General features: G+C 42.2%; 1 protein-coding gene across 1 annotated transcript in view; it reads left to right on the top strand.

Annotated features, from left to right (window-relative positions):
* The window catches only part of NUP50 (nucleoporin 50), an 80502-nt gene extending 57507 nt beyond the window's left edge, over positions 1-22995 (top strand). Inside the window, exons 7-8 of the mRNA XM_053719039.1 lie at positions 5378-5496; positions 22642-22995. Of these exons, the coding sequence (XP_053575014.1) occupies positions 5378-5496; positions 22642-22844 (322 nt within the window). The 3' untranslated portion in view covers positions 22845-22995. The remainder of the gene's footprint in view (positions 1-5377; positions 5497-22641) is intronic.
* The last annotated feature ends 484 nt before the right edge of the window (positions 22996-23479 follow it).

Raw genomic sequence — 23479 nt, 5'->3', positions numbered from 1 at the left:
GTCATCCCAGAGAAACTATGTAAAATGGACAAGTTCCTAGAGGTGCCGGGGCTCCCAGAAGCTTTTCCTATACCCAAGCGGGTGGCGGACATTGTTAATAAAGAATGGGAAAGGCCCGGTATTCCTTTCGTCCCTCCCCCCATATTTAAAAAATTGTTTCCTATGGTCGACCCCAGAAAGGACTTATGGCAGTCAGTCCCCAAGGTCGAGGGAGCGGTTTCTACTTTAAACAAACGCACCACTATTCCCATAGAGGATAGTTGTGCTTTCAAAGATCCTATGGATAAAAAATTAGGTTTGCTTAAAAAGATGTTTGTTCAGCAGGGTTACCTTCTACAACCCATTTCATGCATTGTCCCTGTCACTACAGCCGCATATTTCTGGTTTGATGAACTGCTTAAGGTGCTCGATAGTGACTCTCCTCCTTATGAGGAGATTATGGACAGAATCAATGCTCTCAAATTGGCTAATTCTTTCACTCTAGACGCCTCTTTGCAATTGGCTAAGTTAGCGGCTAAGAACTCTGGGTTTGCTATTGTGGCGCGCAGAGCGCTTTGGTTGAAATCTTGGTCGGCTGATGCGTCTTCCAAGAACAAGCTACTAAACATTCCTTTCAAGGGGAAAACGCTGTTTGGTCCTGACTTGAAAGAGATTATCTCTGATATCACTGGGGGTAAGGGCCACGCCCTTCCTCAGGATCGGCCCTTCAAGGCAAAAAATAGACCTAATTTTCGTCCCTTTCGTAAAAACGGACCAGCCCAAGGTGCTACGTCCTCTAAGCAAGAGGGTAATACTTGTCAGGCCAAGCCAGCTTGGAGACCAATGCAAGGCTGGAACAAGGGAAAGCAGGCCAAGAAACCTGCCACTGCTACCAAGACAGCATGAAATATTGGCCCCCGATCCGGGACCGGATCTGGTGGGGGGCAGACTCTCTCTCTTCGCTCAGGCTTGGGCAAGAGATGTTCTGGATCCTTGGGCGCTAGAAATAGTCTCCCAGGGTTATCTTCTGGAATTCAAGGGACTTCCCCCAAGGGGGAGGTTCCACGAGTCGCAGTTGTCTTCAGACCACATAAAAAGACAGGCGTTCTTACATTGTGTAGAAGACCTGTTAAAAATGGGAGTGATTCATCCTGTTCCATTAAGAGAACAAGGGATGGGGTTCTACTCCAATCTGTTCATAGTTCCCAAAAAAGAGGGAACGTTCAGACCAATCCTAGATCTCAAGATCTTAAACAAATTTCTCAAGGTCCCATCGTTCAAGATGGAAACCATTCGAACTATCCTTCCTTCCATCCAGGAAGGTCAATTTATGACCACGGTGGATTTAAAGGATGCGTATCTACATATTCCTATCCACAAGGAACATCATCGGTTCCTAAGGTTTGCATTCCTGGACAACCATTACCAGTTCGTGGCGCTTCCTTTCGGATTAGCCACTGCTCCAAGGATTTTCACAAAGGTACTAGGGTCCCTTCTAGCGGTGCTAAGACCAAGGGGCATTGCAGTAGTACCTTACCTGGACGACATTCTGATTCAAGCGTCGTCCCTTCCTCAAGCAAAGGCTCACACGGACATTGTCCTGGCCTTTCTCAGATCTCACGGCTGGAAAGTGAACGTGGAAAAGAGTTCTCTATCCCCGTCAACAAGGGTTCCCTTCTTGGGAACAATTATAGACTCCTTAGAAATGAGGATCTTTCTAACAGAGGCCAGAAAAACAAAGCTTCTGGACTCTTGTCGGATACTTCATTCCGTTCCTCTTCCTTCCATAGCTCAGTGCATGGAAGTGATCGGGTTGATGGTGGCGGCGATGGACATAGTTCCTTTTGCGCGCATTCATCTAAGACCATTACAACTGTGCATGCTCAGTCAGTGGAATGGGGACTATACAGACTTGTCTCCGAAGATACAAGTAAATCAGAGGACCAGAGACTCACTCCGTTGGTGGCTGTCCCTGGACAATCTGTCTCAAGGGATGATGTTCCACAGACCAGAGTGGGTCATTGTCACGACCGACGCCAGTCTGATGGGCTGGGGCGCGGTCTGGGGATCCCTGAAAGCTCAGGGTCTTTGGTCTCGGGAAGAATCTCTTCTACCGATAAATATTCTGGAACTGAGAGCGATATTCAATGCGCTACAGGCCTGGCCCCAGCTTGCGAGGGCCAGGTTCATACGGTTTCAATCAGACAACATGACGACTGTTGCGTACATCAACCATCAGGGGGGAACAAGGAGTTCCCTAGCGATGGAAGAAGTAACCAAAATTATTCTTTGGGCGGAGTCTCACTCCTGCCACCTGTCTGCTATCCACATCCCAGGAGTGGAAAATTGGGAAGCGGATTTTCTGAGTCGGCAGACATTGCATCCGGGGGAGTGGGAACTCCATCCGGAAATCTTTGCCCAAGTCACTCACCTGTGGGGCATTCCAGACATGGATCTGATGGCCTCTCGTCAGAACTTCAAAGTTCCTTGCTACGGGGCCAGATCCAGGGATCCCAAGGCGGCTCTAGTGGATGCACTAGTAGCACCTTGGACCTTCAAACTAGCTTATGTGTTCCCGCCATTTCCTCTCATCCCCAGGCTGATAGCCAGGATCAAGCAGGAGAGGGCGTCGGTGATCTTGATAGCTCCTGCGTGGCCACGCAGGACTTGGTATGCAGATCTGGTGAATATGTCATCGGCTCCACCTTGGAAGCTACCTTTGAGACGAGACCTTCTTGTTCAGGGTCCGTTCGAACATCCGAACCTGGTTTCACTCCAGCTGACTGCTTGGAGATTGAACGCTTGATTTTATCGAAGCGAGGATTCTCAGATTCTGTGATCGATACTCTTGTTCAGGCCAGAAAGCCTGTGACTAGAAAGATTTACCACAAAATTTGGAAAAAATATTTCTCTTGGTGTGAATCTAAAGGATTCCCTTGGGACAAGGTTAAGATTCCTAGGATTCTATCCTTCCTTCAAGAAGGATTGGAAAAAGGATTATCTGCAAGTTCCCTGAAGGGACAAATTTCTGCCTTGTCGGTATTACTTCACAAAAAGCTGGCAGCTGTGCCAGATGTTCAAGCCTTTGTTCAGGCTCTGGTTAGAATCAAGCCTGTTTACAAACCTTTGACTCCTCCTTGGAGTCTCAATTTAGTTCTTTCAGTTCTTCAGGGGGTTCCGTTTGAACCCTTACATTCCGTTGATATTAAGTTATTATCTTGGAAAGTTTTGTTTTTAGTTGCGATTTCTTCTGCTAGAAGAGTCTCAGAATTATCTGCTCTGCAGTGTTCTCCTCCTTATCTGGTGTTCCATGCAGATAAGGTGGTTTTACGTACTAAACCTGGTTTTCTTCCAAAAGTTGTTTCTAACAAAAACATTAACCAGGAGATTATCGTACCTTCTCTGTGTCCAAAACCAGTTTCAAAGAAGGAACGTTTGTTGCACAATTTGGATGTTGTTCGCGCTCTAAAATTCTATTTAGATGCTACAAAGGATTTTAGACAAACATCTTCCTTGTTTGTTGTGTATTCAGGTAAAAGGAGAGGTCAAAAAGCAACTTCTACCTCTCTCTCTTTTTGGATTAAAAGCATCATCAGATTGGCTTACGAGACTGCTGGACGGCAGCCTCCCGAAAGAATCACAGCTCATTCCACTAGGGCTGTGGCTTCCACATGGGCCTTCAAGAACGAGGCTTCTGTTGATCAGATATGTAGGGCAGCGACTTGGTCTTCTCTGCACACTTTTACCAAATTTTACAAGTTTGATACTTTTGCTTCTTCTGAGGCTATTTTTGGGAGAAAGGTTTTGCAAGCCGTGGTGCCTTCCATTTAGGTGACCTGATTTGCTCCCTCCCTTCATCCGTGTCCTAAAGCTTTGGTATTGGTTCCCACAAGTAAGGATGACGCCGTGGACCGGACACACCTATGTTGGAGAAAACAGAATTTATGTTTACCTGATAAATTTCTTTCTCCAACGGTGTGTCCGGTCCACGGCCCGCCCTGGTTTTTTTAATCAGGTCTGATATTTTATTTTCTTTAACTACAGTCACCACGGTACCATATGGTTTCTCCTATGCAATTATTCCTCCTTAACGTCGGTCGAATGACTGGGGTAGGCGGAGCCTAGGAGGGATCATGTGACCAGCTTTGCTGGGCTCTTTGCCATTTCCTGTTGGGGAGGAGAATATCCCACAAGTAAGGATGACGCCGTGGACCGGACACACCGTTGGAGAAAGAAATTTATCAGGTAAACATAAATTCTGTTTTCTCCAACGGTGTGTCCGGTCCACGGCCCGCCCTGGTTTTTTTAATCAGGTCTGATAATTTATTTTCTTTAACTACAGTCACCACGGTAACATATGGTTTCTCCTATGCAAATATTCCTCCTTAACGTCGGTCGAATGACTGGGGTAGGCGGAGCCTAGGAGGGATCATGTGACCAGCTTTGCTGGGCTCTTTGCCATTTCCTGTTGGGGAAGAGAATATCCCCACAAGTAAGGATGACGCCGTGGACCGGACACACCGTTGGAGAAAGAAATTTATCAGGTAAACATAAATTCTGTTTTTCGCTTGTTTCATAGTCATCTCTTGCATTACACCAAAGGAGTGGCATGCAAGGCAAAGTGGGTGGCGATCTTCTCCATACTGCCCACCAAAAACAGTATGCCATCTTGTATCGCCGCCTACTGCTATGACAACCTTGTGTATGTTCCAAACAAAGTTCTATAGTATGGTACTTCTGTAGTCTCTCACAATGTCCCTGTCCATTTAGGAGCAGTAATAAGTGTGAGGGGTTGTTTCAGCTGCATGTTTCCTTCTAACATGGAACTGTATGTGCGTTAGGTCCCTCCTCATCTGGTCATCTTTAACTTTTATTATCACAAATAGAGACCCGGCTCGTCCTGCCTGCAACTACCCCTCCTCCACTTACATTGCCGCACTGTAGCAGGGATCCCAGCGCCAGCATTGACAGACCCAAGGTTGTAGTGTGGATGTAGCAGGTTTGCAAAGCCTTCCCGACAGGGTGTGATACTGCATTACAGTATTGGTTTAGGTATTGGAGCATTTTGCACGAGTACAAGTACTCCGGCAAATGCTCAGTTTCAGCACAGATACTAGTATCTGTATCGGTGCATCCCTAATTTAAAGTATGGCAAATAAAGCTAAGATTGTATAGATTTCCATAGCATTCATTTGCATCATTAAAATGACCTATGCAAACTAGTGGTTCTTTGCTGTAACTAACAAATTGCTATTGTTACAAATCTGTATATAAAATACTGTACTATTTTTAAAAATGTAAAGCAAGATAATTACATAATTAGTTACTACTTAAAACGCTAATATTAATTTACAACTTTTTTTGCCTATTTAGCTCATTTGTTGTATTTTTATTCAAGGTGTAAACTCTTCTACAAAAAGGACACAGAGTTTAAAGAGAGAGGTGTTGGTACACTTCATTTAAAGCTTATGGGAAATCAAAAGACCCAGCTGTTGGTTCGCGCTGATACGAATTTGGGTAATTATTTAGCAGTTTGTATTTAGTTGTTCAAGTCCACACTGACTTTTCACATTTGACTGCTTTTATTAAAGGCATTAATGTTTCACTATACATTTTTATTACTGTACCAAAGTGGGGTGTTGTGGACTACTGTTGATACAAAACGTGAGTTCCAAATGAAATCTGAGTAGTCACAAGTATATAACATTTGAAAACGTGGTAAGAATCCATTTGTTTATTTTGATTTATTGATTAATTCAATGGTATCTGTAAGGTCTCATGGTTACTGTAACAGTAGTAAAAACTCTGCATTTTGTCCCCAAAATTCCTTGTTTCATATATGGTGATCAACCGCTGTTAAAAAGAACTTGGTGACACTAGAAACACTCTAGCATTAAAGGTATACTAAGCACAATTTTTTTTTTTCTTTCTTGATTCAGAGCATGTAATTTTAGGCAACTTTCTAAATTACTCCTATTTAATTTTTTCTTTATTTGAATGTAAACTTAGGAGCCGGCCCATGTTTGATTCATCACCTGGGTAGCTTTTGCTGATTGGTGCTAAGTTTAGCCACCAATCGGCAAGAGCTACCCAGGTGCTAATCCAAAAATAAGATGGATTCTAAGCTTAGGTTCCTGCTTTTCAAATTAAGGTAGAAAGAGAATAGGAGTAAATTAGAAAGTTGCTTAAAATTGCATGCTCTATCTGAATAATGAGAGACAAAAAAATAGGTTTAGTATCACTTGCACACAATAATACATATTACTGTTAAATGTTACATCGCTCCTTTTCTCTTGTAAGGTGTATCCAGTCCATGGATTCATCCATTACTTGTGGAATATTCTCCTTCCCAACAGGAAGCTGCAAGAGGATCACCCACAGCAGAGCTGTCTATATAGCTCCTCCCCTTACTGCCACCTCCCAGTCACTATCTTGCAGCTCTCGACAAGGGAAGTAGCTAGAGATATGTGGTGCATTAATGTAGTTTATCTTCAATCAAAAGTTTATTTTTTTCAAATGGTACCGGAGTTGTACTATTTTAGCCTCAGGCAGAAAGTTGAAGAAGAGTCTGCCTGTGGTTTTTGATGATCTTAGCGGTTTGTAACTAAGATCCACTGCTGTTATCACACATAACTGAAGAGATGGGTAACTTCAGCTGGGGGAATAGCGTGCAGGGTCTCCTGCTCTGAGTTATGTGCAGTTTTAAATTTTTCTAGAGAGATAAGCTAGAAAATGCTGACAATACCGGATTTATTTAAGGTAAGCCTGATTACAGTGATTTAATAACGACTGCTATCATGCTTGCTGTAAAGGGTAATATTTGTTATTTACTCATTACTGAATAGATATAACTTTTGCTTGAGGTATATAAACGTTTATTACAATTTGGTGATTAAACTTTATTCTGGGGCCCAGTTTTCCACATGGCTGACTAGATTTTGCCTAGGGATAGTTTTTTAAGGCCCTCTCACTGTACAGGTTGGGAGGGGCCTATTTTCGTGCCTAAATTGCGCAGTAGTTTTTGCAGCTTGAGACATCCAGCTTCCCTGAAGGAGTCCCCTGAACATATAGGACCTCTCTAAAGGGTTTTTGTGCCTTCCAAAGTCGTATGGGCAGGTAGGAGCCACAGTAGAGCTGTGGCAGTTGCTTGTGACTGTTTAAAAACGTTTATCGTTTTTTTTATCCTGTTTTGAAACTAAGGGGTTAATCGTCCATTTGCAAGTGGGTGCAATGCTATTTCAGTCTATTATACACACTGTAAAAATTTCGTAGATTTTACTGCTTTTTTCACTGTTTTGTAGTTTCTGTGATTGTTTTTTTTTTTTCTCTTAAAGGCACAGTACCGTTATTTTTTGCTTCAGTTATTAAAGTGTTTTCCAAGCTTGCTGGTCTCATTACTAGCCTGTTTAAACATGTCTGACATAGAGGAAACTCATTGTTAATTGTGTTTAGAAGCCGTTGTGGAACCCCCTCTTAGAATGTGTACCAAATGCACTGATTTTACTATAGATTAAAAAGACCATATTCTGGCTTTAAAAAATTTATCACCAGAAGAAATTGACAAGGAAGTTATGCCGTCTAATTCTCCCCACGTGTCAGAACCTATAAATCCTGCTCAGGGGACGCCAAGTACATCTAGCGCGGCCATTGCGTATACCTTGCAAGACATGGCGGCAGTTATGAATCATACCCTTACAGAGGTATTATCTAAACTGACAGGATTGCAAGGAAAGCGAGACAGCTCTGGGACTAGAATAAATACAGAGCTCTCTGACGCTTTAGTGGCTATGTCTGATACACCCTCACAATGTGCTGAAGCAGGGGAGATTCAATCTGTGGTTGATTTTTCTGATTCAGGGAAGATACTTCAACCTGATTCTGATATGTCTACATTTAAATTTAAGCTCGAGCATCTCCGCATATTGCTCAGGGAGGTCTTAGCAACTCTGGACGACTGACACTATTGTAGTCCCAGAGAAATTATGTAGATTAGATAAATACTATGCAGTACCTACTTAAACTGATGTTTTTCCAATCCCTAAGAGGTTTTCTGAAATTATTACTAAGGAATGGGATAGACCAGGTGTACCGTTCTCTCCCCCTCCTGTTTTTAAAAAGATATTTCCTATAGATGCCGCTACACAGGACTTGAGGCATACGGTCCCTAAGGTGGAGGGAGCTGTTTCTACTCTAGCTAAGCGTACCACTATCCCTGTCGAGGACAGTTGTGCTTTTTTAGATCCAATGGATAAAAAATTAGAGGGTTTCCTTCAGAAAATTTTTATTCAACAAGGTTTTATTCTCCAGCCTCTTGCTTGCATTGCCCCAGTCACTGCTGCTGCGGCTTTCTGGTTTGAGTCTCTAGAGGAGGCTCTACAGGTTGAAACCTCGGAAGATATTGACAAGCTTAAGGCTCTTAAGCTAGCCAATTCATTTGTTTCTGACGCCGTTGTTCATTTAACCAAGCCAACGGCTAAAAATTCAGGGTTTGCTATTCAGGCGCGTAGGGCGCTATGGCTTATATCCTGGTCAGCTGACGTGACTTCAAAGTCTAAACTTCTCAACATTCCCTTCAAAGGACAGACCCTATTCGGGCCTGGACTGAAGGAGATCATTTCTGACATCACTGGAGGAAAAGGTCACGCCCTTCCTCAAGATAGGTCCAACAAATTAAGGACCAAACAGTCTAGTTTTCGGCCCTTTCGAAACTTCAAGAGTGGCGCAGCTTCAACTTCCTCTAACACAAAACAAGAGGGAACTTTTGCCCAGTCTAAGCCGGTCTGGAGACCTAACCAGGTTTGGAACAAGGGGAAACAGGCCAAGAAGCCTGCTGCTGCCTCTAAGACAGAATGAAGGAGCAGCCCCCGATCCGGAAACAGATCTAGTAGGGGGCAGACTCTCTTCGCCCAGGCTTGGGCAAGAGATGTCCAGGATCCCTGGGCATTGGAAATTGTGTCCAAGGGTTATCTTCTGGAATTCAAAACCTCTCCCCCAAAAGGGAGATTTCATCTCTCACATTTATCTGCAAACCAGATAAAGAGAGGCATTCTTACATTGTGTTCAAGACCTCCTAGTTATAGGAGTGATCCACCCAGTTCCGCAGGAGGAACAGGGGCAGGGCTTCTATTTAAATCTGTTTGTAGTTCCCAAGAAAGAGGGAACATTCAGACCAATCTTAGATCTCAAGATTTTAAACAAATTTCTCAGAGTCCCATCCTTCAAGATGGAGACTATTCGAACCATCCTTCCTATGATCCAGGAGCGTCAATATGTCTACCGTAGACTTAAAGGATGCTTATCTTCACATCCCGATACACAAAGATCATCATAGTTTTCTCAGGTTTGCCTTTCTATACAGGCACTACCAGTTTGTGGCTCTTCCCTTCGGGTTGGCCACGGCACCAAGAATCTTTACAAAGGTTCTAGGGTCCCTCCTAGCGGTGCTAAGGCCGCGGGGTATAGCAGTAGCCCCTTACTTAGACGACATTCTGATACAGGCGTCGACTTTTCAAATCGCCAGGTCCCATACTGACATTGTTCTGGCATTTCTGAGGTCCCATGGGTGGAAGGTGAACGAAGAAAAGAGTTCTCTATCACCTCTAACAAAAGTTTCATTCCTAGGGACTCTGATAGATTCGGTAGAAATGAAGATTTACCTAACTAAGGCCAGATTGTCAAAGCTTCTAGATTCTTGCCGTGTTCTTTATTCCACTTCTCGTCCTTCAGTGGCTCAGTGTATGGAAGTAATCGGTTTAATGGTAGCGGCAATGGGAAAATCTATCATAATATATGGTGTAAATATCTTCATGGGTGTGAATCCAAGAGTTACTCATGGAGTAAAGTCAGGATTCCCAGGATATTATCTTTTCTCCAAGAAGGATTGGAGAAGGGATTGTCAGCTAGTTCCTTAAAGGGACAGATTTTGCTCTGTCTATTCTTTTGCACAAGAGTCTGGCGGATTTTCCAGACGTTCAGGCGTTTTTGTCAGGCTTTAGTTAGAATCAAGCCTGTGTTTAAACCTGTTGCTCCGCCATGGAGTTTACTTTTAGTTCTTCAAGTGGTTCCGTTTGAACCTCTGCATTCCATAGATATCAAGCTTTTATCTCGGAAAGTTCTGTTCTTGGTAGCTATCTCTTCGGCTCGAAGAGTTAGTTATCTGCCTTGCAGTGTGATTCCCCTTATCTGATCTTCCATGCAGATAAGGTAGTATTGCGTACCAAACCTGGGTTTCTTCCTAAGTTGGTATCTAAGAATATCAATCAGGAGATTGTTCCGTCACTGTGTCCTAATCCTTCTTCAAAGAAGGAACGTCTATTACACAATCTTGACGTCGTTCGTGCTTTAAAGTTTTATTTACAAGCTACTAAAGATTTTCGTCAAACATCTGCATTGTTGTCTACTCTGGACAGAGGAAAGGCCAAAAGGCTTCAGCAACTTCTTTCTTTTTGGTTAAGAAGTATAATCCGCTTAGCTTATGAGACTGCTGGCCAGCAGCCTCCTGAAAGAATTACATCTCATTCCACTAGAGCGGTGGCTTCCACATGGGCTTTTAAAAATGAGGCTTCTGTTGAACAGATTTGTAAGGCGGCGACTTGGTCTTCGCTTCATACTTTTTCTAAATTCTACAAATTTGATACTTTTGCTTCTTCGGAGGCTATTTTTGGGAGAAAGGTCTTACAGGCAGTGGTGCCTTCAGTTTAAGCGCCTGCCTTCTCCCTCCCTTCATCAGTGTCCTATAGCTTTGGTATTGGTATCCCACAAGTAATGGATGAATCAGTGGACTGGATACACCTTACAAGAGAAAACAAAATGTATGCTTACCTGATAAATTTATTTCTCTTGTGGTGTATCCAGTCCACTACTGTCACCACTGCACCCTATAGTTTCTCCTTTCTCTTGCTTGTCGTCATTCGAATGACTGGGAGGTGGCAGTTAGGGGAGGAGCTATATAGACAGTACTGCTGTGGGTGATCCTCTTGCAGCTTCCTGTTGGGAAGGAGAATATCCCACAAGTAATGGATGAATCCGTGGACTGGATACACCACAAGAGAACTACATTTATTAGGTAAGCATAAATTTTGTTTTTCTTTCCTAAGATATGGTGAGTCCATGGTTTGAGTAATTACTGTTAGGAATATCACTCCTGGCCAGCAGGAGGAGTCAGAGAGCACCATAGTTAAATTGCAAAGTATCACCCACAACCCCCAGTCATTCTCTTTGCCTTCGGTGCATGGAGGAGGTGAAGTATAGATGTCTGAATAAAAATTTTGATTTCATCTACAAGCAAGTTTTGGGGTATAGCAGTTTTCCACGTCCTTCCTTGCAGTCAGGTAGTGGTGGCTTTAAAGCAGTTAGGAAAACGAAGTAAGTACCTCTTTACAAGTTCCTAACAGTTGCTGCCCTAATTTAGAAAGCCAGAGTTGGCTACTATTTCTTTTTTTTAAAAAAAGGTCTCTGAAGCACTGTCTTCTCATACCTTGTAAGTTTAAACTGATAGTAAGGCTGAATTTTCTATTCTTATTCATTTCCCCTTTTTAAAAAAAAAAAAAGCAATGCAACATTTTAAACTGTCCGGTTTGAAAAAATGGTTATTTCTGGTGCCTCTTTGTCGCAGCAGTAATTTGAGCTCAGCAGTTGCAGTCACATGAACGGCTTTACTTTGTTTCTGAGGAAAAGGTGGTTTTTCTCCATTTCTGGGTGGTCCAGTCTTAATTGGTAGTGGTAAGGCACCTCAGTAATTGAGGTGTGGGGTTGCCTGAGGGCTATTTTAGAAGTTTATTTGATGTTTATTAAATGTTTTTTCTTAACTTTTTTTCTCACATAGTTTTAGCTGGGGGTCGATCCTAGTTTAGGATAAAATTTAAAGTATTTTCCTTAGCTTATTTTAATTGAATATTAAAATCTTTTAAACTCATCTGTACAAGTTTATTTACGGTTTCACATGTCTGATATGGAGCAAGAGCCTGCTCTCGGGAATTCATGCATATGTTTAGATGCACAAATTGCAGCTCCTATGCAATTTTGTTCATGTGTCAAGAAAACCTTACAAAATAAAGGTAAAAATTGAGCCTAATGTCTCTCAGGATGATGCTGTTAAAATAATACCTCAGCTTTCTCCTGCTATGTCCCAAGCCTCAATGGCGTCGCATGCAGTGCCCTGTGGTCAGGAAAAACAATCAATTCCTCTTGCCTCTCTTCAGGCTACTGCTCATCGTTTAGTGGCTCAATGTATGGAGGTATTCGGTCTGATGGTGGCTTCCATGATCATCATTCCATTTGAGAGCTCCCCAGTTGTGCATGCTCAGACAATGGCATGGCGACCATGCGCATCTACCTCAGAATAGTTAGATCAGTCGTCAAGGTATTCTCTCCCATAGGGCATTTCTAAGGAACATCTGTCTCAGGGCACATGCTTTCGGCAACCTTCCTGGGTGATTATGACCACGGGCGCCAGCCTGCGTTAAAAGCTCAGGACCTTTGGACTCAGGAGGAGTCTGCTCTTCCCATCAACATCTTGGAGTTGAGGGCGATTTACAATGCTCTATTGGCTTGGCTTTAGTTGTCGTCAGCTCAGTTTCAGGTTCCAGTCAGACAACATAACCTCTGTGGCTTACATCATTCACCAGGGAGAAACTCTTAGCCCTGAAGGAGGTTACTCGGATTCTTCAGTGGGTAACCTCAGCTTGTTTGAGTTCTGTTTGGCAATCTCACCCTAAATGACCTAAGACTGCCTTCTGTGTCTATTCCTGCAGGTCAGGTTAACCGTTCAGAGCCCTCTACTTCTTAGGACTCTGTTATTCCTGATATGCCATCCCTGTTCCCTCGTGTCCTGTTGTCCCATATGCAGTACCCTGCGGCCCAGCTTCTAACTCCTCTTTGTCTCCCTGGGGATTCTGCTGCACAGCTTGTCTTGCTGATCAGCTTCATGTTTCTTCGGATATGCTGTAGAATGCTTTAGTCAGTCTCAACATTCTGATGACAACTCCTCTGTTGCTTCCCAGGGAGAGATTTCTTCCTCTGATTCCTCAATTGATAAGGTAGCAGAACCTGAAGAGGTTAACTTTAGGTTCGTGCTTGGACATCTTTGCTTCCTACTTAAAGGGACAGTATACACAATATGCTCAAATGCTGACTGATCTTAAAAATCCAGTATAAAAGCTTACTTAGAAGCTCCAAGTTTAGCACTGTTGATGTAATTAGCTGAAACACCCAAAAAGTGTGGGGTTCCCCCCCCCTTAATTTTGAGTGTCCAATTCTAGATGAGCCTGGCACCAGGAACCTTCTTAAAGGATGTTCCATTCCCAAGGTGGACGGCGCTATCTCCACTTTAGCTAAACGCACCACTATTCCTTTAGAGGATAGTACCTCCAGGGATCCCATGCACAGAAAGATGGGGGGGTATTTAAAAAAGGATGTTTAATCAAATGGGTCTACCCTTTCAACCGGCAGCAGGTATTGCGGAAGTTGCTGGAGCCGCCACCTTCTGGTGCAACTCCTTATCTGACGTTCTGGTAGAAAATCAATTACAGGACATTCAGTATCAGATTAAGGCCCTTAAAGGGGCACTGACCCCAATTTTTTTTTTTTTTTTTTCCTTCATGATTCTGATACAGCATGCAACTTTATAATTTACTCCTAAATTTTTCTTAGCTTGCTATCTTTATTTAAAAAAGGCATTCAAGCTAAGTAGCCCGCCAATTTTTGATTCAGACCCTGCACCGCACTTGTTTATTGGTGGGTGAATTTATCAACCAATCAGCAAGAACAACCCAGGTTGTTCACCAAAAATGGGCCGGCGTCTAACTTACATTCTTGATTTTCAAATAGATACCAAAGGAATGAAGACAATTTGATATTTGTAAATTAGGAAGTTGCTTAAAATTGCATGCTCTGAGTCAGAGAAAATTTGGGTTCAGTGTCCCTTTAAGCCAGCCTATTCCCCTCCCTCTTGGAGGAGCACGCACTCCCTCACTCTCACCTTAGTTCTGTTTGCTTTAGCAGATGGCCTTTCTGCTACTGATAGGCAAGTGCTAACATTGAATATGATCAGCATGCTTGTAGCAGTTCCCTCAGATTGCTCTGATTGTTAGACCTGCAGACTCTTCTGTCTGAGTTTTGTTCTGCGAGTACTGTTTCTGTACAGGCATCTAACTCCTTAGGACAGGGCACAGAGGCAGCTCCTGCCACTATCTGAGAAGCAGCTGTGCCGTGCTTAGATAAAACAAAAGTATATGCAGTTAAAGGGTCATAATACTCATATGCTAAATCACTTGAAACTGATGCAGTATAACTGTAAAAAGCTGACAGGAAAATATCACCTGAACATCTCTATGTAAAAAAGGAAGATATTTTACCTCACAATCTCCTCAGCTCAGCAGAGTAAGTTCTGTGTAAAAAGTTATACTCAACTTCTCCCAGCTGCAGGTAAAAAAATGAAGAAATGAACAGCAACCAATCGGCATCAGCAGTGCTGAGGTCATGAACTCTTTTACTATGATCTCATGAGATTTGACTTAACTCTCATGAGATTTCATAGTAAGCTGAATAGGGAAATAATGAGTGCACAAGGCTCATCCCCTAAGCTGTCCTAGGACAGACATACGAATATGCTGCTTTGAAATCCTTTACAATGGGAGGTGGCTACTGAGAAACTTTTGAGGTAAAATCTTTCTTTTTTACATAGAGATGTTCAGGAGATATTTTCTAGTCTGCTTTTTACAGCTATACTGCATCACTTTCATTTGTTTAACCATTTGGATATTATGGCCCTTTAACCCCATAACTACCAAAAGAGAACTGAAGTGTAAATATGTTGCAGCCTCTTTGTCACAGGGTTGACTGCATCTAATAGTTTTTATATCACTGCTGACTGTTTCTCTTAAGTGTATCCAGTCCACGGATCATCCATTACTTGTGGGATATTCTCCTTCCCAACAGGAAGTTGCAAGAGGATCACCCACAGCAGAGCTGCTATATAGCTCCTCCCCTCACTGCCATATCCAGTCATTCTCTTGCAACTCTCAACTAAGATGGAGGTCGTAAGAGGACTGTGGTATTTTATACTTGGTTTATTTCTTCAATCAAAAGTTTATTTTTAAATGGTACCGGAGTGTACTGTTTATCTCGGGCAGTATTTAGAAGAAGAATCTGCCTGCATTTTCTATGATCTTAGCAGAAGTAACTAAGATCCTTTGCCGTTCTCACATATTCTGAGGAGTGAGGTAACTTCAGAGGGGGAATAGCGTGCAGGTTTTCCTGTAATAAGGTATGTGCAGTTAAAATATTTTTCTAGGGATGGAATTTGCTAGAAAATGCTGCTGATACCGAAGTAATGTAAGTAAAGCCTTAAATGCAGTGATAGCGACTGGTATCAGGCTTATTAATAGAGATACTTACTCTTATAAAAGTGTATTTTAAAACGTTTGCTGACATGTTTAATCGTTTTTTACATATGTTTGGTGATAACTTATTGGGGCCTAGTTTTTTTTCCACATGGCTGGCTTGAATTTTGCCTAGAAACAGTTCCCTGAGGCTTCCCACTGTTGTAATGAGTGGGAGGGGCCTATTTTAGCGGGGTTTTTTTCACAGCAAAAATTAGACATCCAGCTTCTTCCTGCATGATCCAGGATTTCTCTGAAGGGCTCAAAAGGCTTCAAAAGTCGTGTTGAGGGAGGTAAAAAGCCACAGTAGAACTGTGGCAGTTGTTGTGACTGTTTAAAACACGTTTTTGTCATTTATTCCATTTTTGGTATTAAGGGGTTAATCATCCATTTGCAAGTGGGTGCAATGCTCTGCTAACTTATTACATACACTGTAAAAATTTCGTTAGTGTAACTGCATTTTTTCACTGTTATTTAAAAATTTGGGAAAATTTGTGTTTCTTAAAGGCGCAGTAACTTTTTTATATTGCTTGTAAACTTGTTTTAAAGTGTTTTCCAAGCTTGCTAGTCTCATTGCTAGTCTGTTTAAACATGTCTGACACAGAGGAACCTACTCGTTCATTATGTTTGAAAGCCATGGTGGAGCCCCATAGGAGAATGTGTACTAAATGTATTGATTTCACCTTAAACAGTAAAGATCAGTCTTTATCTATAAAAGAAATATCACCAGAGGGTTCTGTCGAGGGGGAAGTTATGCCAACTAACTCTCCCCATGTGTCAGACCCTTCACCTCCCGCTCAGGGGACGCACGCTAATATGGCGCCAATTACATCAGGGACGCCCATAGCGATTACCTTGCAGGACATGGCTGCAATCATGAATAATACCCTGTCAGAGGTATTATCTAGATTGCCTGAATTAAGAGGCAAGTGCGATAGCTCTGGGGTTAGGAGAGATACAGAGCGCGCAAATGCTGTTAGAGCTATGTCTGATACTGCGTCACAGTATGCAGAACATGAGGACGGAGAGCTTCAGTCTGTGGGTGACATCTGACTCGGGGAAACCTGATTCAGAGATTTCTAATTTTAAATTTAGGCTTGAGAACCTCCGTGTATTGCTTGGGGAGGTATTAGCTGCTCTGAATGACTGTAACACAGTTGCAATTCCAGAGAAATTGTGTAGGCTGGATAGATACTATGCGGTGCCGGTGTGTACTGACGTTTTTCCTATACCTAAAAGGCTTACAGAAATTATTAGCAAGGAGTGGGATAGACCCGGTGTGCCCTTTTCCCCACCTCCTATATTTAGAAAAATGTTTCCAATAGATGCCACTACACGGGACTTATGGCAGACCCTCCCTAAGGTGGAGGGAGCAGTTTCTATTTTAGCAAAGCGTACCACTATCCCGGTTGAGGACAGTTGTGCTTTTTCAGATCCAATGGATAAAAAAATTGGAGGGTTACCCTAAGAAAATGTTTATTCAATAAGGTTTTATTTTACAGCCCCTTGCATGCATTGCACCTGTCACTGCTGCGGCGGCTTTCTGGTTTGAGGCCCTGGAAGAGGCCATCCAGACAGCTCCATTGAATGAAATTGACAAGCATAGAACGCTTAAGCTAGCTAACTCATTTGTTTCTGATGCCATTGTTCATTTGACTAAACTTATGGCTAAGAATTCCGGATTCGCCATCCAGGCGCGTATGGCGCTATGGCTTAAATCCTGGTCAGCTGACGTGACTTCAAAGTCTAAATTACTCAACATTCCTTTCAAGGGGCAGACCTTATTCGGGCCTGGCTTGAAGGAAATTATTGCTGACATTACTGGAGGCAAGGGTCATACCCTTCCTCAGGACAGGGCCAAATCAAAGGCCAAACAGTCTAATTTTTGTGCCTTTCGAAATTTCAAGGCAGGAGCAGCATCAACTTCCTCCGCTTCAAAACAGGGAACTGTTGCTCATTCCAGACAGGCCTGGAAACCTAACCAGTCCTGGAACAAGGGCAAGCAGGCCAGAAAGCCTGCTGCTGCCCCCAAGACAGCATGAAGGAATGGCCCCCTATCCGGAAACGGATCTAGTGGGGGGCAGACTTTCTCTCTTCGCCCAGGCGTGGGCAAGAGATGTTCAGGATCCCTGGGCGTTGGAGATCATATCTCAGGGATATCTTCTGGACTTCAAAGCTTCTCCTCCACAAGGAAGATTTCATCTTTCAAGGTTATCAGCAAACCAGATAGAGGCATTCCTAAGCTGTGTGCAAGACCACCTAGTAATGGGAGTGATCCATCCAGTTCTGCGGACGGAACAAGGACAGGGATTTTATTCAAATCTGTTTGTGGTTCCCAAGAAAGAGGGAACCTTCAGACCAATCTTGGATCTAAAGATCTTAAACAAATTCATCAGAGTTCTTTCATTCAAAATGGAAACTATTCGGACCATCCTACCCATGATCCAAGAGGGTCAGTACATGACCACAGTGGACTTAAAGGATGCCTACCTTCACATACCAATTCACAAAGATCATCGGTTATTAAGGTTTGCCTTTCTAGACAGGCATTACCAATTTGTAGCTCTTCCCTTCGGGTTGGCCACTGCCCCGAGAATTTTTACAAAGGTTCTGGGCTCACTTCTGGCGGTTCTAAGACCGCGAGGCATAGCGGTGGCTCCGTATCTAGGCGACATCCTGATACAGGCGTCAAGCTTTCAATTTGCCAAGTCTCATACAGAGATAGTTCTGGCATTTCTGAGGTCGCATGGGTGGAAAGTGAACGTGGAAAAGAGTTCTCTATCACCACTCACAAGAGTCTCCTTCCTAGGGACTCTTATAGATTCTATAGAGATGAAAATTTACCTGACTGAGTCCAGGTTATCAAAACTTCTAAATGCTTGCCGTGTCCTTCATTCCATTCCATTCCACGCCCGTCAGTGGCTCAGTGCAAGGAAGTTATCGGCTTAATGGTAGCGGCAATGGACATAGTGCCATTTGCGCGCCTGCATCTCAGACCCCTGCAATTATGCATGCTAAGTCAGTGGAATGGGGATTACTCAGATTTGTCCCCTCTACTAAATCTGGATCAAGAGACCAGAGATTCTCTTCTCTGGTGGCTTTCTCTGGTCCATCTGTCCAAGGGTATGACCTTTCGCAGGCCAGATTGGACGATTGTAACAACAAATGCCAGCCTTCTAGGTTGGGGCGCAGTCTGGAACTCCCTGAAGGCTCAGGGATCGTGGACTCAGGAGGAGAAACTCCTCCCAATAAATATTCTGGAGTTAAGAGCAATATTCAATGCTCTTCTAGCTTGGCCTCAGTCGTGACAACATCACGACTGTGGCTTACATCAACCATCAAGGGGGAACAAGAAGTTCCCTAGCGATGTTAGAAGTCTCAAAGATAATTCGCTGGGCAGAGTCTCACTCTTGCCACCTGTCAGCGATCCACATCCCAGGCGTAGAGAACTGGGAGGCGGATTTTCTAAGTCGTCAGACTTTTCATCCGGGGGAGTGGGAACTCCATCCGGAGGTGTTTGCTCAACTGGTCCATCGTTGGGGCAAACCAGAACTGGATCTCATGGCGTCTCGCCAGAACGGCAAGCTTCCTTGTTACGGATCCAGGGACTCGGGAGCAATGCTGATAGATGCTCTAGCAGCTCCTTGGTTCTTCAACCTGGCCTATGTGTTTCCACCGTTTCCTCTGCTCCCTCGACTGATTGCCAAAATCAAACAGGAGAGAGCATCGGTGATTCTGATAGCGCCTGCGTGGTATGCAGACCTAGTGGACATGTGATCTCTTCCACCATGGACTCTGCCTCTGAGGCAGGGCCTTCTAATACAAGGTCCTTTCAATCATCCAAATCTAATTTCTCTGAGACTGACTGCATGGAGATTGAACGCTTGATTGTATCAAGGCGTGGCTTCTCCGAGTCAGTCATTGATATCTTAATACAGGCTCGGAAGCCTGTCACCAGGAAAATCTACCATAAGATATGGCGTAAATATCTTTATTGGTGTGAATCCAAGAGTTACTCATGGAGTAAGGTTAGGATTCCTAGGATATTGTCCTTTCTCCAAGAGGGTTTGGACAAAGGATTATCAGCTAGTTCTTTAAAAGGACAGATCTCTGCTCTGTCCTTTTGCACAAGCGTCTGGCAGAAGTTCCAGACGTCCAGGCATTTTGTCAGGCTTTGGTTAGGATTAAGCCTGTTTAAAACTGTTGCTCCCCCGTGGAGCTTAAACTTGGTTCTTAAAGTTCTTCAGGGTGTTCCGTTTGAACCCCTTCATTCCATTGATATTAAACTTTTATCTTGGAAAGTTCTGTTTTTGATGGCGATTTCCTCGGCTCGAAGAGTCTCTGAGTTATCTGCCTTACATTGTGATTCTTTTTATCTGATATTTCATTCAGACAAGGTAGTTCTGCGTACCAAACCTGGGTTTTTACCTAAGGTGGTTTCTAACAGGAATATCAATCAAGAGATTGTTGTTCCATCATTGTGTCCTAATCCTTCTTCAAAGAAGGAACGTCTATTGCATAATCTGGACGTAGTCCGTGCCTTTAAGTTTTACTTACAGGCTACTAAAGATTTTCGTCAAACATCTGCCCTGTTTGTCGTTTACTCTGGACAGAGGAGAGGTCAAAAAGCTTCGGCAACCTCTCTCCTTTTGGCTTCGGAGCATAATACGCTTAGCCTATGAGACTGCTGGACAGCAGCCCCCTGAAAGGATTACAGCTCATTTTACTAGAGCTGTGGCTTCCACCTGGGCCTTTAAAAATGAGGCCTCTGTTGAACAGATTTGCAAGGCTGCGACTTGGTCTTCGCTTCACACCTTTTCAAAATTTTACAAATTTGACACTTTTGCTTCTTCGGAGGCTGTTTTTGGGAGAAAGGTTCTACAGGCAGTGGTTCCTGCCTTGTCCCTCCCATCATCCGTGTACTTTAGCTTTGGTATTGGTATCCCACAAGTAATGGATGATCCGTGGACTGGATACACTTAACAAGAGAAAACATAATTTATGCTTACCTGATAAATGTATTTCTCGTAGTGTATCCAGTCCACGGCCCGCCCTGTCCTTTTAAGGCAGGTCTAAATTTTAATTAAACTACAGTCACCACTGCACCCTATGGTTTCTCCTTTCTCGTCTTGTTTCGGTCGAATGACTGGATATGGCAGTTAGGGGAGGAGCTATATAGCAGCTCTGCTGTGGGTGATCCTCTTGCAACTTCCTGTTGGGAAGGAGAATATCCCACAAGTAATGGATGATCCGTGGACTGGATACACTACAAGAGAAATAAATTTATCAGGTAAGCATAAATTGTTTTTTCGGGTAGCAGGAGGTTATGTGGGAGGAGCTGCCTTTGTTCTCTTTGCCATGCCGAGCTAGTCATTTACTGCTTTTTGCCAGCAAAGCATAATCTTGCAACCACAAATGTTTAGTAAAGTGTTAACACGGACTGGATGAGTATTTATAAAACTTTTTTTTTTTTATTTAAAGGGACACTGAACCCAATTTTTTTCTTTTGTAATTCAGAAAGAGCATGCAATTTTAAGCAACTTTCTAATTTACTCCTATTATCAATTTTTCTTCGTTCTCTTGCTATCATTATTTGAAAAAGAAGGCATCTAAAGTTTTTTTGGTTTCAGTACTCTGGACAGCACTTTTTTTATTGGTGAATGAATTTATCCACCAATCAGCAAGGACAACCCAGGTTGTTCACCAAAAATGGGCCGGCATCTAAACTTAAATTCTTGCATTTCAATAAAGATACTAAGAGAATGAAGAAAATTTGATAATAGGAGTAAATTAGAAAGTTGCCTAAAATTTCATGCTCTATCTGAATCACAAAAGAAAACATTTTGGGTACAGTGTCCCTTTAAACACATTTTTCTTTCTTTCAGTATTTAGATAGATGATACAATTTTTTTTAAGAGTTTCCAATTTACTTCTGATAAAATTTGCTTCCTTATGTTTGTTGAAAATATACCTAGGTAGGTAGCGTGCACATGCCTGAAGCACTACATGACTGGAAATAGTGCTGTCATCTAGTGCTCCTGCTAATGTATAACATTATTAAAGAGCTGCAGACATGTGCACACTCGAGCTTACATCATTGTTTTCTTGTTATCCTTGTTTAATACTAAGAATTTGATAACAGAAGTAAATTTTATGTCCCTTTAAGAAAAGTAGACATAAATGTTTTTATTTTGTTTTACCCCTCAACATCCTCTATAATTTCATGTAATATAAAACTGCTTTATACTTTCCCACAAATGCACTGTTAAAGGGACATGAAACCAAACTTTTCTTTCATGATTTAGGTAGAACATACAATTTTAAACAACTTTCTAGTTTACTTCTATTATCAAATGGGCTTCATTCTTTTGGTATCATTTGTTGAAGGAGCAGCAATGCCCTACTGGTTGCTAACTAAACACATGGGGTGAGCCAATGATAATAGGCATATATATATGCTGCCACAAATCTGCAGCTAGCACTCAGGTACTTAGCTAGATAAACCCTTCAACAAAGGATAACAAGAGAAGGAAACATAAATAAATATAAGTAAATAGGAAAGTTGTTAAATTGTTTGCTGTCTAAATCATGAATGTCTGACTTTATTCTCCCTTTTAAAGTGAATGTAAATTTTGATGATAAAGTGCCCGGTTTTTAAAAAATCATTTAAAAACAGGGGCACTTTAATTCATCAATTTACATTTACTTTAAACAGGTTTACAGTTATGGGCAACAGAAAATGCTGTCCAGTAACTTTGTTTTTCCTTTAAAATGTTTCACTTTGGTCTTGTTTCCCATACATTGTTTTCATTAAATACAATATTATACAACAAAATAAATGTATGTATGTCTCCAGTACTGTATATATAAATAACATGCCCCAAACAGCTACTTCATCATGCCGGCTGGCAAAAATGTGTTGTGAGAACACCGTACAGCCATCAATCAGACATGTATGTCCGCTGCTTCCCTAACATCTTTTCCACCTATTAGGTGGCGAATTTCAATCTCCCTGCGCATGATTGGCTGTGCCTGGGGTGAATGGTGAATTCAGCCCGCCAGAGGCGAGCTGCGATGGACAGGGATGTGTATGTACGCCCCTGTCCACCGTAGCATGATTAATCGACCCCTATCTTCATATAAAATTTGATAAAGAAGTCTCCTAAAATTGCATGGTCTGATTCAAAAGTTTAATTTTCACGTTAGTGCCCCTTAAATTTGTTGGTGATGCAAATTCTCCAAAACTTATATATATATTTTTTTCCTCTCTTCTGTTCTTTAGGAAACATAATGTTAAATATTTTGGTTCAGCCTTCGATGCCATGTTCGAGAACAGGAAAAAACAATGTTATAATAGTGTGCGTTCCAAACCCACCAGTGGATGAAAAGAACCCTGCAGTTCCTGTTACCATGTTAATTAGAGTGAAAACCACAGAAGATGCTGATGAGCTTCACAGATTAATACTTGAGAAAAAAGAAATGTAAAGCACAGAATATTTTTTTTTTTTTTTTTACTACTTTGTTGCTCATCCTAGAATTTAATGTTGCAATTTATTACCTTAACTGAGGCTACTCTGTATGCTGAAAGGTTGTATTAATCATATCAAGAAGGCAATAAAAGCATTTAAGTAACCTACATTGTGCGTGTGCAGTGTGTACTAAGCTGTTAAATACCTGGAATGGAGATGCACTGTTTACCACAAAAAAGCCTTACCTGTTCTTCACACAAGCCCTCCCTAAGTTTACAGTGTGACGGACAAGGCCTTAATTTGAATTCCTGACAACGTTCTTCAATGAAAAACTAAATTCTCTACTGCTGTTTTATTCCTGTTAATCTTCTGAAATGTTCTCTATTCTAATTGTATGTTTAGATTAACTTTTACTAAAAAGGTGTTTGTTCTATCCCAGTGACACTTACAATTGTATTTTATACCAAATTCTTAACTGTGGTGGTAGTCATGTAAATTCATTTTTTAATTTCCTGGAGTAGAATCAACCCTGTATTTCACTTCAAAACTTAAATTTTGAATTTTATTTTTTTTTGGTCAAAAATGTGTTTGAAATGGTGGGAAGTAATCTCAAAACTGAAATTCATTATGATATTGGAGATTCACACAGTT

This window comes from Bombina bombina, chromosome 6 (genome assembly GCF_027579735.1).
Source record: "Bombina bombina isolate aBomBom1 chromosome 6, aBomBom1.pri, whole genome shotgun sequence".
Taxonomy (NCBI): domain Eukaryota; kingdom Metazoa; phylum Chordata; class Amphibia; order Anura; family Bombinatoridae; genus Bombina; species Bombina bombina.
This window is presented reverse-complemented; position numbering and strand designations above follow the sequence as displayed.